The sequence below is a fragment of the Manduca sexta genome, chromosome 26, assembly GCF_014839805.1.
Source record: "Manduca sexta isolate Smith_Timp_Sample1 chromosome 26, JHU_Msex_v1.0, whole genome shotgun sequence".
Classification (NCBI taxonomy): domain Eukaryota; kingdom Metazoa; phylum Arthropoda; class Insecta; order Lepidoptera; family Sphingidae; genus Manduca; species Manduca sexta.
The window spans coordinates 3527534-3550465 of NC_051140.1; the positions used below are offsets into that span (position 1 = coordinate 3527534).

At 35.9% G+C, this 22932-nt stretch overlaps 2 protein-coding genes across 7 annotated transcripts; one reads left to right on the forward strand and one right to left on the reverse strand.

The window, feature by feature from the left end:
* Positions 1-688: 688 nt before the first annotated feature.
* Positions 689-12100, reverse strand: LOC115454933 (zinc finger protein 2 homolog). Of its 6 annotated transcripts, none has more exons than XM_037442979.1 (5): positions 11710-12037; positions 9902-10031; positions 8943-9182; positions 8626-8850; positions 689-2505 (listed from the first exon to the last, which is right to left on the reverse strand). In XM_037442979.1, exons 1-5 carry the CDS (start codon positions 11860-11862, stop codon positions 1556-1558), a joined length of 1698 nt encoding a protein of 565 aa, XP_037298876.1. In that variant the 5' UTR covers positions 11863-12037; the 3' UTR covers positions 689-1555. The 6 variants fall into 6 exon arrangements, with proteins under 6 accessions (XP_037298876.1, XP_037298872.1, XP_037298873.1 ...); XM_037442975.1 differs by lacking the exon at positions 689-2505 and adding an exon at positions 3389-5203; XM_037442976.1 differs by lacking the exons at positions 689-2505; positions 11710-12037 and adding exons at positions 5389-7435; positions 10403-10465.
* A 3156-nt stretch (positions 12101-15256) lies between these two features.
* On the forward strand, positions 15257-22241 carry LOC115450056 (zinc finger protein 25). Its single transcript, XM_037443407.1, is given in 7 exon segments — positions 15257-15607; positions 17073-17220; positions 17565-17699; positions 18121-18345; positions 18433-18561; positions 18564-18778; positions 19031-22241. Coding segments are annotated over 7 exon segments (1773 nt in total). The 5' UTR covers positions 15257-15451; the 3' UTR covers positions 19796-22241.
* Positions 22242-22932: the final 691 nt, after the last annotated feature.

Below are 22932 nucleotides of genomic sequence, written 5' to 3' on the forward strand. Positions count from 1 at the left end.
TTATTTTGTAATTCTATCTATTTTACAGTTCATGTACGTTTATAACAAGTACATTTTACAATTATGCCCTTAAATGTTGGTACAAAGGCGAAAACTGAAGTTACAACACTAACTTAAAAATAAATTAAATTGATAAAATTATGCTTCACTTTGATTTGTTTTAATTCATTTATTCATGGTCAACACCAGAAAAAGAAAAATCTTCACCTAAAAGTCAGCATCAAACTATCAAAGTATTCTATAAACCTCCTGAAAAAGAAATTGCGTTTGGAATCGGAAAAGCTGAAAGTACTAAAGGCCGTTGATCTTGAGACTGAATTAAAGCTGGCAGAACTTGAGAAGATCCACATTGACTACACATCACAAATCGGAGCAACTGAAAGGTCTCAGCCTCAAGTAGAAAATTGGGTAAAAAATCTACAAACAACCTTCGAGGTATCACTAAATCACCAGTTCGCTCTAAATTATAGACAAAGTGCGAGCCAACTGTGCGAGGTATCCAGCACTTGTAGCTAACGACAAGAAAATAACACATACGAACATATCGGTAGGCTTCTACAACCCACATATAGCACTAACAAAGCTGTAGAAAACCTTACAAGTGCCTCTGCCGATACTACCAACTCCAATTTACTGAACCGCATGTCAGCGCCAAAAGATTTACCTGAAATCGCAGGCGATTCTATGGAATTACTCCGGTTTAAGTTAGAAGGATTTAAGTTTTAGTTGTACTGAAGGACTTTGAGTCCACTCCCCGAACAGAGTATTTATATTTGAGGGTGGACAATCCAAATACAAAGAAAATAGTAATTGATGCTGCAAAAACGGCAAAAGGTTTTTCTATCACCATGGAGTATATATGAATTAATTATGCTACAGGGAACGTGGCGTCTATATGGTATGGAATAAATATATTTCAGATAGTATTTACCAAAGTAGTATAAATAGCAGCCGACGACAAAGAGAGTCAGTCACACACCTAATACTTTGTGATGCGCCGGCATCTACCGTTCTCAATACATCGTCTGCTTTGAGCAATGACGGACACTCCATGATGAATCCGCATCTGACGTAAAACTAGGCAGTATGGTCGTAAGACTGGCCTCTAAGAACGAATAAAAAAGAAAAGGAATCCGCATCTGTTTTGTCAATAAAGTCTATGAAAAATTACAATTGCATGCGTTCTGCGGCGCGTACCGCTCGTATTCCTCTGGATAAGGAGTGGAGTACAGTGTGCACCACCGGGTTTGGAAGTGTCAGCAAAGCAAATACTTTTTAGTAGAATTTGGGTGCCTTTTTTTCTTTTGTTATTCACATACGGAGTCGCCGAATAGAACAGGGTATAATTTGTTTTACATTTTCTAACCGTTGTATGATTTACGTCGTTGTAGCGAGATTTTTTTAGCCTATTTTAACCCTAGCTTTGGCCATGATTGCACGTATTTTATTATTTTCAAGGGTTCATTAAGTTTACTAAGCTAACTTGATACATATTCCACTTCTGTTGATTGGTTTGCAATTGCTAGCGCGCAGGTTTTATGTTTCTTCAAATGCATCATGAGGCCGGGCCGCGACGAGTATTTCCTATCGCATGAGGTACACTGGAATTTTTCACACCGTTGTGTTTAGCCGCGATATGTCCATCCAGATCGGACTTGTCGACGAACCGTTTCTCGCAATTGGGACATGCGTGCTTCTTGTGCGAATGCGTCTTCCTCATGTGGCTCACGAAGTAATGGCGCCAGTTGAACGTCTTGCCGCACAGTTCGCACGTGATAATTTTCACTTTATCACTGTGCACTTCGGTCACGTGGTTTTTGCGCTCCCTCTCACTGCCAAACTTCATGCCACAGTGCGCGCATTTATAATACAGCGTCAGTTTGTGAACGACAGCTTCGTGTTTCTTCTTATAGTGCTCCAACTTGAACACCTTCCCGCATTGTTCGCAGGGATACTTGCCGGTCAGGTGAATCTTCATGTGGCTCTTTAACCGCGGCGCCGTCAGGAACGTGTCGCCGCAGTCTCCGCACACGTAGTTATTGTAATGAGAGTTCATGTGCCCGTCCAGTAACATGTAGTTTATAAACAGCTGCGAGCACAGTGCGCACTTCAGTTCTACGCCTAAATTAAACGGAATCACCTTCCGATACGCCAGATCAAGTTCAATCTGGTGCTTGTCCTTCAGATGCTGGAACATGTCGTTCCATTTGTAGATCGGGGTATAGCACACGACGCACAGGAGGTTTTCCGTGTCTAGCTTAAGGATTTCGTTTAAGAAGTACGGTCGCATTATGACGTCCACTTTCTGGGTGCGTTCGTCTAGATGAGTGGTGCGCGTGTGGTTGCGCAGTTCCACCGGGTCGTCGAAGCAGACGTCGGTGCAATACGCGCAGCAGTAGCGACCCAGGCGGCTCTTGAACGGCGTGCCGTTGGTAAACGTCAATATTGTTTTTATCTCTTTCAAGAATTTATACCTCTCCTCACGATCTGGGTCTACTTCACCACCTACGACAAACAAAATGTATATTATTATAAAATCACATCGAGTGCAGAGACGAGATTTCAGTCTCAGGAAGTAGAATTCAATCGAATACTATTTTACTAGCCTGACTTTAAGATACTACCTGGTTCAAAATTGTTAAATAAACCAATTGATGTACATTGTCACACCGTGTCCCATGTCTCATAAGACAAGTGAAATCTCGCGTTTCCCGTGGTTAATCTATCGGAGATTAAAAATATCTAACATTTTACATTCTTTTTTTAATAACGACAACATACCCGGGGTTCTCATGGCATTCTTAGTGATCTATACACTTGCAAATGTTGTTAAGAAACCTTCCAGTTAAGTTGATTATTAAAACAAGTACCTCTTGTACAAATATTAGCATAAGCGTTCGTCTCATTTAACATTTTTTTTGTATGGTAATTTTAACAGGGCCCTTTAATATGTTGGGAACTAAAATTCCGCAGTATTAAATTAAGCATGCATTGCCGAGAGGTAAGCTCCTCTCATTAGTCGACATTCGATTGGATCCCATTACTTGCCATCAGTGAGTCGGGTCATTTTGTAGCGCTCGAAAAAAAAAATGTTACTTCACTGTTAATTCAATACGAATATCTGGTTTGATTTTTATTATTTGTGCCCGGGGGTATTGCCGACTGCAAATCTTTGCATGATACAAACCATGTCTCATGGGATTGCAAACCAACCTATTGTTATATCTCTAACACTTCTCTGCCAATATTCACTTAACAGTTGTATAAGTACGCACAGTTCATATTTAAATTGTTTATTTGAATGTTAGTGTAGGATACTATCTTCAAACTAACCTTATGCTAATGGTACACCACAATTTAAAATGGAACGGAAATAAAAATACTATAACATCCAAGTGTATAATTTTTGTTTATTTTTATATTTTAAATTTAATATTACACATAATCCCAAAACATAGACAGCATATACTTATATTTATAATTCTATAGCTAGATTTTTGCACATCAATTAATTGGTGTTTGATTAAAAGAGGACAAATTCAACCCGGATGTACAACGTGTGCAATGCGCATCAGTATTAAAGCAACTTGCTCTTTTGACGAACCTGTACAATATATCTACAAGATTAAATAATAAAAACCATAGATTTCGTGCACAAATCAGTTCATTGATAATATCTTAGAGATATAATTCTCAATTTATTGTATTTTGACTAGCTTTCACAGATTTCGGATGCACCACTTGACAGCGAACAGAGATTATTATGAGGCCTCGAAATTACTAACACCAAACAAATGGCGGTTATTTTGACTGAGATCCACACCAAGGAATTAGTTAATCACCTGCACATCATAACTATTCATCATTAATATAAACATGACAAAGACGCCAATAGTACCACGATACCGATGCTTTCGTCTCTCGAAGTCTAAGTTAATAGTCGTTACATAGTTAACAGACAAATTTCCATTCGCACTGATCTAATTTAACCCTAATATAAATACGGTAAATTTCTCTTAATCACTATCCAATGTAATAATTTTCGGATGTGTATTTCTCATGTGCTCTTTCCACTTATATTTATGGACAAAATTTTGATTACAATAATTGCAACTGAACCGCCTGTGATCAAAGTGCAATCGCGAATGCTGATTTAACCTACACCTGGTACTGTATTTCTTCTCGCAGATCTCACATCCAAACTTTTTCGAGTCCTTATCTTTTATTCTGTGCATGTTGAGCTCAATTTGAGAATAAAAACTCATATGACACGTGAAGCACTTGTGAGGTCGTACCAATAAATGAAAACTCTTCTGGTGAGCTCTTAAATACGTCTCGTTAACGAAGGTAGTGGAGCACGGGCGACACTCGTACACTTGTTGTTTGATCCCGTGCACGTCGGCTTTATGTCTCTCGAGTTTCACTTTGGTCTGAAATGTGTCGGCACAGTGCGCACACGCAGTCGTCTTGTTGGAGAGGTAGTGTACGACACGCACGTGCTCGCTCTTCTCCGACGCCGTGTCGAAGATACTCGAGCAGTACGAGCATTCGTACGCGCCGCCATGGTGCCTGTACGAATGAAGCTCTAATGCATGTTTGTTGATAAACCAATGGTTGCACAACCAGCATTCGAAATTCTTGAAATGCTCATTCGTGTGATCAGACAGCAATTTGAAATCTTCGAACTTTTTAGCACATAGAGCACATTGCAACTCTTCCGTATCAAAATTGAACGGAACTATATAATTTTTAACAGCGTAGATTCGTTCTCTGTGAATATTCTTCAAATGTTTTATCAATTTCTTCAAAGAGCCAATTTTCATTTTGCATTCATCGCAAGTGAGACCTGTTATATCCAATTTTAGTAAAAGATTAGTATCATTGTCTTCTTTTATTGGGTTGAGGCAATCTCGATGGCCTCGCAGGTTGTGCCTCTTCAGTTGCGAGGCGAGCGGGAACTGGCGTGGGCAGAAACAGCACGCGTACCCCACGCCCCAATGGCCCTGAATCATCGTCGCGTTGGAATATTGCAGAATCATGGATATATTATGTCTATGTTTGTCCATTTCTAAAATATTGTTTATTTGTTCCGTGCTTTGGACATTTGACTCATGACTTTGGTATTCAGAAGCATCCGCAGGGTTGTCAGTAAGAGTGTGCGCGTTATTAATCGATTGCTCAGATTTATCGTTTCCCGCGACATCTACAAACAATATAATTTTTATTTTAAGCTTAAGGAATTTAATTCTACGAAACGTTTAAAAAATATACATTTAGTTCAGTATTTGCATTCCTTTTTGATGAAGAGTACAACCATGCTATTTTCAGGAGAAAAAAATATGAATAGTTCTACAAACTAAGGAATTTACAGCAGCTCAGCCAAGATATCTTGAAAAATTGTTACAAACTAAATTATTTGTACAATATACTACATAACACACTTATGGATATATTTTTCTCTTTACAAAATTACTATTAAAAGTGTGAAATTGTCAGTCATAATCAGTAGAATACACAATATCCTGGTAACGAAATCAAACTCAACTTCATCGATAGTTTGTAGAACAACCCGTAGATAAATATTTTTTTGTATTTTATTAATTCGAAAAAACGAATGTAAATCCTGGTGGCTTGATTTAAAATAACACTAAAACAGGTAAATTATATTACACTAGCTTATTGCCAACTTATTTTGTAATCAATAATACTTTAATCAGATTCTTTCACCTAAATTGCCGTCTTAATTTTTTGCTTAAAATTAGTAATTAACTATACTTTGCTAATAGTCAGTTAGTAGATTCATATAAGAAATTCTAGGCAAAAGCAGTGTCACCGAAAGCCTAAAACTCCTTTGGCTAACAGTCGAGACGCTATTTTGTTTAGATTAATGGTTTTCAATTAGTGGTAAGCTCGCCGACACGCTGTAAGTACTTCATGAGAACGATTTGGGTAAGGTGAAACTATTTTTGTTAGATAGCCAGAATAATATATTCGACTCTTTCTAGTATTTGATAAAACTAATTGGAAACTACTTTACTATCTCTATCATGTTTACACACACCATAAAGACATTTGACTTGAGGAACCCCATTGATAACGTCAAAGATTTTAAACGTTCCGTGTTTTCATCGATCTTAAACTGTCTGTTCTGTAAGAATTTCACTGTAGTCTGCAGATACATCATCCATCTACATTTGAAACTGTAATCCGAAAATGACTGCCCGCGTTGATTACACCACTTCTCTATGTTTCCTTAGCATGTGCAGCTTCATCTTAGAGCGCGCGGCGAACTTCAAGTCGCACCAGTCGCAGCGGTAGTGCTTGATGCCGAAGTGCGCGCGCATGTGCTGGTTGAGGCAGCACTTGGTGCCGAAGCGCTTGTCGCAGATCTCGCACTGGAACTCCTTGGTGCGCGTGTGCGTCACCATGTGCGAGCGCAGCTCCATCTTAGAGAAGAAAGCCATCTCGCACTCCGCGCACTTGTGCGGGCGCAGCATCAGGTGGTAGCGCCGCTTGTGCAGGCTCAGCGCGCCGCCGTTGGAGTAGCTCTTGTCGCACGCGTCGCACTTGTACTCCGCGGGCGCGGCGCCGTGCGCCTTCACCATGTGCATCTGCACCTGCGCGCTGGACGAGAAGCGCTCGTCGCAGGCGTGGCACTTGCGCGTCTTGCTGCCGTGCAGGTGCGTCTTGCGCACGTGTGCGCTGCGCCGGTGCCGCGTGTCGAACTCGCGCGGGCAGTGCGTGCACTTGAACACGCCCACGTTCTTCTGATGTCGGTAGCTGTGCGTCTGCATCGACTGCTTGTTGATGAACCCTCGGCCGCAGTTTACGCACTCGTAGTTTCTGTAATGTTCGTTCATGTGTTCGGACAACGTTTTGAAGAACGGATACTGTTTCGTACACGCCACGCACTGTAACACATCACTTTCAAACTTGAAAGGAATTATATGGTTTTTGATATCTGTGTGTATTGTTTTGTTGTGTTCCTTGAGATGGTTCATGAGGAGATCTAGTGAGTCGATCTTGCCGCCGCAGACGAGGCAGCGCAGCGCTGTGATGTCTAGTTTGATTATCAGATCGGAGACATATTTCACGTGTATCGCTTTAGTGTGTGCATCTTCGTGTACGTCGAGGTTGTGACGTTTGAGTTCGGCCGGTTTCGGGAATTTTTCGTCGCAGAAGCAACATGCGTACTTGCCGCCCCACTGCCCTTTTACCATGGACGCATTTGAATACAGTAATATAGTATGTATATTTTCTTTGTGCTTCTTCATCTCTTGCAGCGCGGCGCTCTCCGCCTTCTCGTCTTTGTGTTGTTTGGTTTTCCGCGGCGTACGCGTGCGCATGCGCCGTCCCTTCTGTTCCCCATTTATAGCACATTTTGTCTCCTTTACATCTACTGACATTCTTTTCTTTTTGTTTGCTTCCGGCACATCTACAAACAAAATGTATTTTTGTTATAACCCGCCAGCTTTCTGGATCTTATTATAGGGACTTCGCAGCGTATGTTCACTTATGCGGTGCCTGTATTTTACTCCGCCGAATGTTGAAGCTTATTTGCCTTCCGCGCTGTCGTTTTTGTACTAATCAGCGTGCTACTTTGTAGTTAAGTATGCGTCAGACATTTTGCTAGTTTCATAATGCTTTATCGTAATTCAAACTTCGTTATACTTATGACTACATTAAAGTTTTTGCCTGTATTTCGACTGAGTTCTTATCGATTAAAATTAGCATCATGCTGGTGATTAATTGTACAATGTTTGTGAAAATTTATAGAGCTCATATTTTTTTTATTACAGCTTATAACCTAACAGGATATTTTCATATTCTCAAGCTAGTGCTGCAAAATAATTCACCCATTCATATATGTATTTCAAAATTATAATAGCATGACAAAATATACTATTTTTAGCGCAGGGTTCCATTTTAAAGGCTATTTAACAAATACATATAGCGCTTTTAAATGCACTTCTGACTTATCACTCAAAACTCATATCAAATTCAACAATAATAATAGTATGACTCAAGAACACTCGACATAATCTTATAAGATGTGTAGCGAAAATATTACAACAGAGTAAAATTTGTCAATGGGTGTCTCGCCATGAACCTTGTAAAGCAGTTCAATGATGGAAAAAGCAAGATTAAAAGCTTTGAAAGGGAGTAGAACCTCTCTGTTATAGTACTAGATATATATCGTTGTTATTGATGCCGTTTTAATGTCCATTCCCAAGTTCGATTCCGTTGGTGCATCGCTGCTATGATAAAACATGTTCTGTTTTAGCAGAACAACTCAAATGCCGAATCCATGACTATATGGAAGTTTCCTAATTTAATAATTATCACCGATATCTCGTAGATTGTCAAATTCAATACAATGACCAGAAACTACGCGCTAAATTTCACTAATACCAGTTTAAGTATTCAGAATCAAATGATAAAACATAGAACTTAGCTCCAAACAAGCATAGCATTATGTAGACATTTCCTGATTTTTCCTTTACACACGTCGATTTAATTGCGTATTTATTATTCAAACCTGAGTAGCTTGAGGCTTAGAACGGACACAGGGCTCTTACTAGCAAATTTAGACAATAAAAACATTAAGAGTGCATAAGTACTCACTATCTGTTTCTAGTTTCAACTTGGCAGCAAGCGTCTTGCACGGCACTTTGTAGTACTGCGCCGCTTCGCGCGTTGACATTTTCTGGCTTCTCACCGCCTCTAAGCTCTTACGTAAATCGTCCTCAGTGTATTGCATATATCGCTTGTTCCTCTCGTTTCGTGGCAACCTTTTCGGCCACCTTCGTTTTGACGGTCCGCTTTCATCAGACTCGTCTAATTTAGAGTCTGAAAAATAGGATGAAATATAAGGGTCAACTAGCTTCTTCCGGAATTAACTATATTACCAAGAAAATATTGTACTTTTAAAAAAGTATTACCATTAGGCTCAACTTCAACTTTTTCAGTTACGATTTCCTCCTCTAAATACTCAACATCTTCGTAACAGTGATCATCATCTGGTGTTTTCTCATCCATCTCGATAATTTCCATTTCTACGTTCCTCTCTAGCATATCTTTAGTATCATCTGCCGTGTCATTTGCTGTATCATCATCAGTGTCACTGTGAAAGCTGCTTTCTGGTTTCACATGCTCTAGTTTAATATTTAAAGTATCCTCATCTAAAACAGATAACAAAATTTGTTTCTTCAAAATCTTAAAGCTGTACTGTACTACATTTTTTTGCAATGAGGGTTTAGTTCATATATAATATACATTATCTGGAAAACAGTGTATATTTAATATATAGATGAAAAGTATCAATTTCTTGTATTAGGGTACATACAACACAAGATACAAATTTAAGAAATTGCACAATTTCCCTGAATTCACAATATAAATATATGTAAAAGGAAAATATTGACACTGTAATACTGATTATAACAATGTATTCCGACTGGTAATGCCTTTGTTGGCATGGTCTTAAGTCCAGCAATAATTAGAAGAGAATTAAATTGCACAAAAATGTAACACATTAATATAATATAATCTCTAGAATATCATATAAATAAAAAAATATTGATATTTATTTTTAAATATTGTCATGATACTATAGAGACAAGCTTTTAGAGCTGATACAAGTTAAGAAAATCAAGTAATCAATGTACTTTTGCATTTTATAAAGAGATGTTGATGCAAGGAAACAATTGCATACCCTGAAATATAGATTAAAATAATGTTGCTGTTAAATTTTAAAGATAGAGAGAGCTGGGTATAAATATAGGAAATCTTACACCTTTATACTTTCTGGTGACATCATGCAAAATCAGAATCAAAAGTTATTATATAAATAACATAGATTATAGATGGAGACATGTAAACCATAAGGAAAAAATCTTACCACAAGCACCTTCCTGCATTAATAATCTTTGGGATTTGATTATCATACATTTAAAATTACATGCATCTCGTAGCCTGGAGATACAAGTTGCACAGAGCTGATCCTCATCAACACTCTTAATCTGCTCCATCTGGAAGAAAAACATTATTTTCATAACTTTTTTAATAATGGTGTATTTCATTGATGTGTTAAAATAATAGCTGGTGTTATAGTAAGACCAATCTCTTCTGGACAATCTTTATTGAAGAATGAACTTATAAAATATATTCCATATTTTATTGAAACCCTAAATAATATGTTGGGACACGTAAATGGGGGAATAAATTGAATGCAAACATTCTCATAAATAGATTTTCCACATCACAATTGAAATGTAAATGTGCCTAAAACAAAAATTCCGTTTGTTAATTTTTCTACTCTGAGTTTGTTTTTTTTTTATTTTAATACTTCATTTCGAAGAAAAAAATTCATCTTACTATTTATTTAAAAAAACGAACACACCGTCATTTGTCAATGTCAGATATCAAAATTACAATAGGTATGTCACAACTGTCAATTTCAAAGAGAGAGAAACAAAAAGAACTGTCACTTCACTTTTTTTTTACTGCAAAGCAAAGGTCATTACATCCTGTGCCGTATAAATTATGCTTCATTCGTCATTTGGTGCTTACGTCGTTTTAAAATAACACAAAATTCAACATGAAACTCATGAATGGAAATAACTGAATTTTGAAAAAAGAAAATATACGGGTCTCATAATTATAGATCTAGTTTCATAAAATATAAACATTTGAATATGTTGAAAAAATGAAATGTCAATTGTGATAGTGTTAACCCATTTAGCAGCGGAATGTTTGCCGGCAAACATTCCGCTGGTAAATGGGTTAATAAGTATAAAACAATGTTACCTTATTAATATCAAAAAATGCCCATAAAACAGAAGTATACTTTCAAATAAAGCATATTCATTATTATTTAATTGTGGGTTTTCTCAGAGTTACTTGTTTTTATTTTTTAAGGTTAGTTTTGACAAACATAGGTTGCTACTAAGTTTTAGCGATATGATAATCATGTATATACAAAACAAAGAAAATAGAATCAATTAAAATATTTTATTGAAAAATAAAATAAACCAAGAAAAGGAATTCAAACATAAGTAATTATTGAAACTCATGAATTAAGCTTCTTAACTAAACTCAAATTCAATGTGCTTGTAAAAATAAAGTATAATGTCACACTCAAGAAGTTTCAATTTTCTTTGCTTATCTTCCCCCACATACCAGTCAGCAATGCAGTCCAATGGACATAGATATGCAAAAAGGGATCCAGCCCACAAAGCCCACATTGAAGTTTAAATCATATTTTTGCTCATTGATGTTCTATTTTATATTTTGTTAATAAAAAGTTTATATTTTGGTTAAAATGTTTTATTAATAGAAAATATAGACCTTATAGACTAGAATTAATTTGGCATACTCGGCATACTAGGTTTGATGTGTATCTATATCCAAGTATAGAATGATAGATCTCTGCCTCCTACATGCCATTGGCGGTATACCTTTATGTGTATCACACCTCATTACACTATTTATTCTTCCTACGTTTTGGGAGAAGTCACCAATTCACTCAAAGACTATGCTACCATAATATTTCCAAGTAATATGGCAAATCATTGAAACTACGAGAAACAGTAAATAGTGACAAGAGCAGATCTTTTTAAACACCTTTTTTCAAATATTAGTCTGTATTTTATAGAAATCTTACATACATTTTGTTGGTTTAGAACAACTGAGTAAATATTTACTTACGGTGAAAGCAAAGCATTGCGTTATCATTTCGCCGTAAATTTCACTCTCGCCTTCCCAATGGTGTACAGTCCACATATTTTTTAAGTAACCATATTCAAGACAACATCGACATCTGCCGAAATAACTCTTTATTTCATTACCTTGTGTAGCCATGATTTCGAAATTACACTATAAACACAAATTGATTGAACCAATCTAACATAAGACTACAAAGTAGTACTCTCGTAAAAACAAGCAGAACAGATTGTAAAAACAGTAGAACGGATTAAGATTATTGAAATAAAAGTATATAGAACATTGTGAATCCGCAATAAATATAATGGAATCACCAATGGACGATTTATCTTTGAAACCTTGTCTTCAATCGGGAAATGACAATTGACAACCAAAATGCCAATTGGCAGCCATTGAATTTTTTTTTCTTCGTCCTTAGAGGACAGGCTATAATCTTAGGACCATACTGCCTAGTCTTACGTATTTAGGGGGGCAATTCTCCGAAAAAGAAGGTTTTGGCATAATTAACCTGGCTCAATTTTTTTTTCAATATTTGAATGATTTGCTTCGTTTATATCAAAAACATAACTTAAAGAAATATAATAAGGGTAAAGGCACTTAAATTGATCCATTAGACGAAGACATATAGCTCATTGAAAATTTAAATAATCAGATAAATGAGATCAAGACATGTGAATGAGAATGGTAGCATATATACATTTGTAAAACCATGAAAAAAACTATAATGTCATATTTTTGTCACCTTCAATAAATCACAATAAGTCATAAATAACTATAAATATTTTAGTTATTAATAACTTGGTTAAACTTTAAAATTAACATGAAATGAAAATCTGCAATTGTATCAGTATCTTTAACATACATTTTCTCTCTGTTCCATAAAATAACTAAATAAATCAATAAATTAATAATAATCATAAATTTATTATAAACATAATCAATTGAACTTTAATTTTTTATAAAAAATAATGACATTCTTTTGAGCATTATATTATAGATCTACTATATTATATTTCTGAGACTGACTCACGCTAATTTCTTAATTAATGTTTAAGAAAATTAGGTTCTCTCAAATGTTATCATCACAATTATTAAATAGGATCGATTTCACTTTGGGTTTATTAGGTAACTTTTGGTAGAAATATAAAAAATATATTGAAATGATCATTAATCAGTTAGCAACTCTATTTGAAATTTAAATATATGTAATACTCAACCAATTAAAAATGTTCAAAGCATGATTATCAAGGACGTCTCCCCATTAGCCAATATTCGCAAAAATTTCAAATGTTTCATTATTATATTTTGGCAAATCCAAGTCCTCTGTCGTAGCATTCTCTTCTCCATTTTTTTTGCATGGCCTCTTTTCCTAATTTTCAATTTTTTTAATGTATTATATGTATAAGCAGGCTTAACTACAATATCAGTTAATATTGAAACACAGTTTTAATTTGATTCTTATGGTAAGGATTCATCATCACCGTTTTCTTTAAGAATATTCGACCAATCTAAGTTCGACTGATCTAATAAGCTTAGTTCAGTTAGTGTGGTAGATTCAGCTAATGGTACCACATACACGCTAATATTATGAGGGGCAGTATATAAAAACCTAGATGATTATCATGAGGACATTAAATAGCTTCGTCTATACAGGAATTCTCGCAACAGCTCTACTTGCGAACAGTAAATAGACGCTGCGCTAAATTTGAACAAGATGAATCAAATTTAATATTGTCTATTTTGATTAACGAGTGACCAAAGTTTGGAAATATGTCTTGTCAGATATAATTAAAGGTGATGGCAAGAAAACATCATCCTTATTTTCTTGGAAGCGTTCAACATCAGATCCACATGTGCTTTCAAGAGTAGTATTACTAGCTAGCAATTGAGCCGTTTTCTTCTGTTCCCTTTTACCTTAAATAATAAGCCTTGGAATTGTGTCTCTATCTTATTCTTTAAATTCTCTATTCTCTTGATAACATTTTTAAAATACTGAGTGGCTTTTTATTTGCCTTCTGCCTAAGATATCTAAGTCGCTCTTTTTCTTGGTTTTCTTTCTATAAAATTTCGTCAATCTTTATTCAATTATATTTTCTTTTTTCTGCTAACCGTTTCTTGTTACATGAAATGATAATATTAAATTTTTTATAAAGTGAAAAACCTAATCCTGTTTAAAATTCTAATTTACCTGGCCCATGTCTAATTAATCTGACGTAAAATCGCCAGCGAAATCCAGAATAATTAGACCCAGCTAAATGTGATTTAAACACTAAAATTCATTTCCCTTCTAATTTTATCAGAATTCACAAGTAACAAATACATCAAAGAATTTTAAAACTGTTTCGATTTTCGGTGGTATGTTATAAAAAATATTGTGTTAATATAAATTAAATAAAATACGATTATATAAAATTAGACAACTTGCCTTACAAAAGCCAGAATCGATGATATTATCGTGTTTAATTCTCTATTTACGCTACATAGGAACGTTCTTACTTCACGCTAGCACGGGGGCGTCTATCACTAAAGATATGCCGAAACATTTCGGCCGATATGTCGTCACAGTTATTGCAGGTACTTGGCGAAAGCATGAGCCATAGAAATTATGCATATACGTCTGGACATTTTAAAACTTCTGTAAATACGATTGGTTTTTACCGATTAATACACTATAAATGGTAAATCACGGGCGTATAGTTTAAGTATCGATTCAGCTACTTTGAATTAATTAAAAGATTGCATATATTTTTTTATAAAAGATTAAAATCGTAAGTTGGACGTGCGGACGCGCCATATGAATGAGATTTTGCATGTTTAATTTTTTTTTACTGGATTATTATAATATTATACAAAAAATATGAATAGGCCTTGGTAGAAAACTAGTTTAAGTACAGTATAAAATATAGATATAATTAAAAATGACCGAAAAACATACATTATCTGACGAAAAACCTGTTTTTTTGTAGTTCAGAGAATTGCCCAGGGCAACCATTAAAACTCAGATCTGAAATAATGCCGCACTTATACATCTGGAATATCATAAAAGAACAATAAAACTTCTAGTCGATTTCGGAAAATTCCGGATCATAAATTGATTTTTTTTTTTGGTTTAATTTACTCCTTAAGGAGAAGGCAAAGGCTCTCAACCATACAGTCTAGTCATAAATTGAATTTTATTGAGTAATAGGCATGTCTAAAATTAAAAAAGGAGACGTATTTTGCATTTAATCTATAGTAATAATAAATGCAAAAAATTTAAAATATGTTACTCAATCCTCCCAGAACTGATTTAGATGAAATTTCGCACAGACATAATGATTATAGTCTGAATAAGTGCTAGTATTTCGTTTTATTCGAAAATAACAAAGTTCATATATTATTTATTTCCTAATAATGAGTCGAGGGCTACGTACGTAGGTACCTACGTCTCTCTTATTAGATAAGCATCAATAATTCGTTTTTGGATTCAAGATGCAATTCCAGATGTATACACCCGGCCGAAGCAGAAAAAATAAACCAATACGGTTATTGACATTTTTGGGTTTCCATCTCTCTCTCACCCTGTCATTATTTTGGCGTAGCCTGTGTTGAGTACTTTAGTTCTTTACTGTTTATTGAAGACTTTAATCCAAATGATTTATAAAAAACCTATTTTCTACCAAATATCTTCAACGTAAATGATGCATTATTGATTCGCATTGTGTTTGAAATTCATATTCTGAGTAAAATGGGTACAACGAAAAATAATGGACCCATTATAGACCCAGCGTTGTGTCGACTTTGTAGGGCAATAAAGAAATGCCGAATACTCACAGCAGAGTACACTTGGATGGAAAAAAAAGAGGTGTATGCTGATATGGTGATGGACTGTTTTGGTATTTTGGTATGTTAATAATAAATACACCATTTCATACTCTATATAAAGAAAATAGTAAATTTCGAAAGTTTCGCTATCTATAATGTTTTTGAGGATCTAAATGAAATGATTTTTATGAAGATGCAGATATTTTTGATCTCGTCTTGAACATCCACACGCTGCAATTTCAACTCTACTTTCACAGTGATAGTAAAAAGAAAAAAATCGATGAATATATTATAAACACTAGGGGAATTTTATGTAGATCTCACATTATTTTACAAATATGTGGTAGAATAATATTTTGAATAAAAGGGGTATCCTTTGCTTATATTATGAATTTTCTACTTATTGAGGGATTGAAAAGGAGAATATAATTTGTACATTTTTAAAATAACACTTGCACTGAGAGTCAACATTCAATTAGATGATGAATAATTACCTACTGATGTGTTATTATTTTGTAATTATAAGCCTTTTGTATGATACTAATATGCAGATAATAGTTTAGCTACAATATCACCTTATTATATTTTTATTTTATTTATTATTAGCCAAGCAGTTAAGAAACTGACTCCTGGCTTAATGTTTAATTGTTTTTGTAAATTTGTAATGTATCTTGTCTGTCCTTGAATATATTGGTATTCTGATCTGATACTAAATCTTGAGGTAGTTTGTTCCACACTTTAACCACTCTATTACCTAGAAAATGTTATGAGGGTTGTTTAGAGATGGTAGTGAGTCATTTTGGCTGTTAATATTCCAAAAACATGTTAATATATGTATATAAAATTCATTTTTTTGGTGTTATTCCCATTTCACACCATCTGTAATCCTTACATTTAGATCTGTTTATTCTTTGACTTCATGAAGTTGGGAACTGGCTAAATTGTGTGGTAACTAAGGACTTCAAGTTCCAATATGCAAGTACATTTTGAGGCATTTAATGTTATGAGCCTTTCTTAAGACTAGTTAGCTCATTATTCAGGCCAACTTAACGCTTCCCACAGTTAGTAAGGGGGTTGGCAAATAATGTCATCTGCAACCATGCTAATTTACCTATCAGACAGATTGAAAGTGTAAATTTTTAGACAAAATCTGTTTGAGTTCACACTGCAGACACTCCTCTTTGATTTAATATACTTAACTCCTCTAAGGGCGTCGCCAAGGGGAGGGCAGGGAGGGGCAGTGGTCCCCCCTTCCCTAGAGATTCTTAAAAAGTTACCAAATGTAAAGCAACCAAAGTCCTATATCTTTGACTTGACTTAATTGTTCAACCATTTCCATATGGTGAAACTCAAATGAATTTGTCAATTCCATTCCTAATATTCTGTAGGCTCAATTCATACTTTTCTCATTCTCCATATCAACTTGCCCCCCTGGGTCATCGGCTGGTGACGCTCTTGAACTCCTCCCCTTTCCAATAAACAAGTTAGGGTGTCTTCTTAAATAAGTGAAATGTTAGTGAGAAAGTCCTTCATTATTGTTATAGTTATCGCACGTGGACGACAATGAGCGTGACTGTGGCGTGTGTGCAACATGTGTGGTACGGCTGCGCGATGCGAGCGCCTTCCGACATCAGGTGCTGCAGTGCGAGGAGCTGTTCCTCAGCTCCAAGCTCCAGGACAAGGAGACTGATGGTACGACACATATTAACTAATGATAGACATGTTTTGTGTTATGTATCCTTTGGTATACAGTAATTGGCATATCATATTATTTTTATCGATTATATAACTTGCTTGCCATTTTTCTTCAGGAACAATGTCTCCTTAAAGAAATCAGCTTTATAATACATGTGCCATTCAGACAAATGGTAGGGTTCCTAAAAGAAATGTGCATCAGTGATCATGAGTCAAAGATGTTTAAAAGTCTCTATAGTTGAAACAATTCACTACAGACCTTTTCAAAGTACAAATTGAATAAATTTTACAAAGGGTTTATAAACTTAACACATTTATATCTTACTATTCTCTCACTTCAGAGCAAAAGATCGAAAAAAGCAATATAGAGATAGAACTAAAGACAGAGCCGAAGGACGACGACGACCACCATTCGCTAGGGGCCGCGGACCACGACGACATGTCCATGGACTATTGCACTGATGATATTGTTGAAGGTATGCATGTAGGCTTTTGTTCAATGTACACATAAGGGACAGAGTGTACACCTGTGTATTGCGCACACACTTCTGCACTTGTTTTTTTTTATTGCTTTGAATGACGAGACGAGCTTGCCGTTTGCTTAATGGTGAGCACTACGACCGCCCATAAATAGTAGAAACAGCACCCAAAACCTTAAATTACAAAATCAGCTAGGTGAATAATTTGCCAGCTTCAGATCAAAGTATTTTCTAATTGGTCCACTGCATGTTCAATCATACTAGTTTTGGCCTTACATCACGGTTACCGAATAGGGAATACATACCTGATCTTCAATTCACCTTAGAAATTATGCCCTCCACAATCAGTAAGTGAAATTATTGTTGATAAGTAAACATTCTAATAAAATGTCACATCCAAAATGCTATAAAACTTCAGAGCCTCAATCAAAGCTGCTGAAAAAAGAGGAACTGAAGAGCAAAGTGGACGAGCTGCCGTTGGACGATAAAGCGATGGAGGACGGCGGCAGCGATTGGACCGACTCATCGTCTAACTCTGACAAACCAATCAAAAGGAAAAAAAGTGTAAAGAAAAGTAAAAAGATCAACAACGGAGCCCAGAAGAAGGAGGGAAAGGGAAAGAATGGAAAGAAGCAAAAATCTGGTATGTAAACATTGCATAGATATCTCTTTGCAGTTATTATAGATGTTGGAGTAAAATCTTATAATTACTTCTGTCCTTTGTTTCTAGTAACAACATTGAAAAAGCCGAAAATACCGAAACCACCGCCAGAGAAGAAAAATACGTACGACCGCGATCTAGACTGCATGTCGGAAGAGAACCTCGTCACCATCATCCAGTATTCATATGTGTGTCCATTCAAAACAGAAGGAACAATTACTACTGCTTCTACTGTAAGGATTACTACCCGAAGCCGGAGGATCTGCGGGAGCACACCGAGACACACGACACCAAGCCCTTCCAGTTACTGATGGGATATAAGAAGATGCCCAAACTGGACATCACGAGGATAGACTGCAAGCTGTGCCCTGCCAAGATTGACGATTTGAATGTTTTCAAACAGCACATAGACCAGGTGCCTGTTTAATTTGTTTTAATTGTTTTTTTATTATCTTTCTGCAGCATGGCGATCTGTTTTTAACATAACATGCGTATTGGATATGAATAGTGAAATATACTTTTGAGTTTACTTATACTATTACAAGATTCTAATACTGAAATTTGTTTTAAATTAACTGGTTCGCTTTAAGTCGCACATTTGAACTATATTTAAATTGTTAATTACAAGACATGTTTAGTTTTTTAAGAGAAATATTTGTATGAACAGGTACACGGCAAGAAGATTTACTTTGAAGCCCCTGACAAAATGTTGTTGTACCGGCTCACGTGGAACGACCTGGTGTGCGTGATGTGTAGTGACGTCTTCGAGGACTTCAACACGCTTAACTCACACATGGTGGAACATTTCAGTAACTACACGTGCGACATCTGCGGCGTGTGCTTCCTCGAGAAGCCACGCCTCGATGCGCATCTCAAGCGGCACAAAGACGACGAGCGGCACACCTGCGAGGTCTGCGGAAAGGTGTTCAAATCCAACCACTATAAGGACATGCACGTCGACATTGTTCACAAGAAGAAGGCGATAATCAGGTGTCCGCGATGCGACGAGTGTTTTATGTCGTATGCGCTCAAAAACAAACATCTCACAGAAGCGCACGGACAGAAGAGAACTTACCCATGCAACTTGTGCGACAAAGTGTACAACAGACAGAAGACGTTGACAGAGCATCAGCGACGAAACCATCAGAAAGTGTTGAAACACCAGTGCGAATATTGTGATCAGAGATTCTATTTGCCGTCGCGTTTGAAGGAGCACATGGCGACGCACACTGGTGAGAGGAACTTCCGCTGTGAGTACTGCGATAAGAGCTACCCGCGGCTCAAGTCGCTGCAGTATCACATACGAACACACACCAACGACAGGCGGTATCGGTGTCACATATGCGGACAGGCGTTTATACAGAATCCCAGTTTGAAATCACACATTAAGAGCCATCATCCCGAGTGCGATATTGAAGGATGCTATTTCTAGAACATTAAAGTAGTGTAAACATAAGGCATAATTTGTAGGTGTGTGGGCAGTGCTCATCACCTGATCAAACAGGAAATATTTATAATGTGCTGGCAAAATAGTGTTATAAAACTATAAATTCAAATGAAGATTATAGTCATATCCATAATGCTAACATTTGTGCTAGGTGAATTTCTTCCATCAATCTGTGTTCTCATAAAAATACGACCAATGTCACTTAGTTTCTGGATGGCTCCGCCATTAGGAATATCAAGTAATTTGAGTAATATGATAGGTTTTAAGAGGCACCGTGCAATCAGTGGCAGTAGTTCTGATATACAAATAACTGCAACTTGACAAATACAAACCAGTCAATAATGGACCCTTATATCGTGCGTTATTGTAAATTATGGTACACCATAGTTTTCCATGTTTGATTTATTGCCTAACATCACTTTTTTTTTTAATTAGCACTGAATTTGTTACGGTGCATATCAACAATGAGCGAGAAATTTGACAGTAAGTCTGGTCGCATTTTGGATGCATTTTCGTATGAAATTCAGTTATGTACGCCCGTACAATGGCGTGCATTCAACATCACTTCGTTCCACGTAGATGTTTATTTGTTTTATTAATTTTCTGTACTGAAACCGAACATCGAAATTATTTGTCTTTTTACTCATGTATTTTACTTGATAAGAACAGCTATAACTGATTACATCAGATGTAAAATAGTCGTAAGTATACATACGACTCAAAATCGTATCAAAAGTGCGATCGGCATCAATTATAAAATCACGCAATTTATAAGATCACTTATAAATTGCGTGAACTAGAGACATCACATTGTATAGAACCTATAACGAAAAAGTAAGTATTCTACATCAAAGGACGTTTTAAAGTGATAAATAAGTAGTTTTGAAGCGCAGTTAGTCCGGGGTTAAAAACATTTTATTGGACGCATAAGCAGACGTACGAGTGTCGTAAACAAACACCCAGTGCGAATATAGCCTTAAAGTTTTAGTTACATGGTTTACTTTTCGTAAAAGCTGTAACTTGGATCTCATTTTCATTGGCAATATGTATTAAGTATAATAATTTTAATAATGGGAATAAAGCTGTATCTGATGGTGTGAATAAGAAAGACTTAAATATATAGATCCACGTTGACGCGCTCCACCAATTGTAAGCCTAGATTCTGCCGGGTAAGGGGGCTTCAGATTATTAATTTTGTATGCGTGAAATAATACAAACGGGAGTGCACACTCAGACTGCAAGTGATTAGGGAAATTAGTGAGGCGCGTTATCGCTGATGGTATCATCTATAAGCCGTAACAGTTGTAATGAAGGATGAGGTTACGGTCTGCAATTATTACTCGCGTTCGGTAAGTAATGAGCAAAAGTAGTCCGTCACATTCCTCATATACTTGTAATGCATGTATTTTTTATTTTATCTCATGAAATTTCTAATGCAACCCTGTAGGTTATATTGTTTTGACATTATACTTTATTTATATGAATCTCTTATTTAAACATTTATAGGCTATCAAATGACGGTAAAATGTAATACAAGGTGTGTATTTATAATTTATTGGAATTATTTTAACGATTTTTTGTAAACATAATTCCAATAGGGTAGTTGTCTACTTGATAGAATACATTAATCGAAAATGTATGTTATACAAAATCAATCGGAAAAATAATTTTCAAAATCTACGCAATAATAAATTAATTATAAGCTCTGAAAGTTTACGGATGGAGTTGCTGTCTAATAACAGTAATAGCAAACTATGATGTCATCGAATGTCACCGCTCATAAAGATCTATGCGTGAGAAAGAGATAGCACGATACCCACACCACGCCCCCACTTATGCTTACAATATTTCGAATATGGGCAACTGCAAAGTTTTTCAATCAATTTTGATATTAAATTTACAGAAGAATCCCAGTTATTTTCCGATAAGTAGAGTATAAAATAATATGCAATATTGAATATAGGAAACTACCCTATTTCACAATAATGTGTTTTAATGGCACTGACTATGAATTTGGTATCTAGTATTCTTAGAAAGTAAAGAAGCTAATAGAGTGGAAAGAAGAATGTATTTGATGCTGGTGCAAGAATTATTGAGGGGAGACCTACAAGGCGAACTAGTTCATCACCTGGTAGAAGTTATGTTTAATGCGTAGCCTCTCACTTTTTATTTATGTTTAATAATTGAAATGAGAATGTAAAATAATAATTTCTGCCCATATGACACCAAGAAATGAAACGCAACCGCCTCATGCATATATTCTAAAGGTACGGCATTTGGGTACGTAATGTCCCCCTATAATGTTTGTGGTCTGCATTAAGTACCAGTACCTCACAGAAAGATATAGAATCATAGTTTATAATCATTGCCAATCTGGCGGGAGTGGTGCAACCTGCGGAAGTTTGTTGAACGTAATGCAATATATCCAAAACATGAAATTTCTATAGTTGATGCGTTGAAGAAATCAAACGAATCTAAGTCCGAAGGCGTATTCCTGCTAGTTCCTTGAATTTTGTCTGATTTCTCTCTGAACAGAAAAATGAATTTCTTTTTAGATTTTTCTAGATCTCATTTGAGTCCAACTTATCTTAAACGTCACAAGGCAAAAACGACAAGGCTGTTATTTTTTACCTACTATTTCAGTTTATATGCAAGTAACTTTCGGTTTGATATCGAAGGAGCAGAGATAATACAAGGTGTAATTAGAGTTCGGAATTATTTTCGTTTGATTTCATATCTGTTCCAATAAGAATATGAGTAAGATTACGAAACTACTTAATTTTACATTTCGTTTATAAAAAAGATACAAATAGTAAGGCTATTTTAGTTTATAAGTAATTTATTAAGTTTTATAAATAAACCAATATCACAAAAATATGAAATCTTTCATTTTGAACTTGAAGCAGCCGAGAAGTAAAGGTCCGTCGAGACGGAAGTCTCTAATTCGACTTTGACTTCAAATCAGTGACGTGCTACAGGGGATACCGGCGACTCTCCCCGAGTACTCCCCGTAGGGCGGCATGACCCTTAGCGGCATGTTAGAGGGGGGCAGCGCGACGAGCGGTGAGCGCCCCAATTTATTATTTAAGTATATAGTCGAAATCGGGGACTTTTGCTCCCGT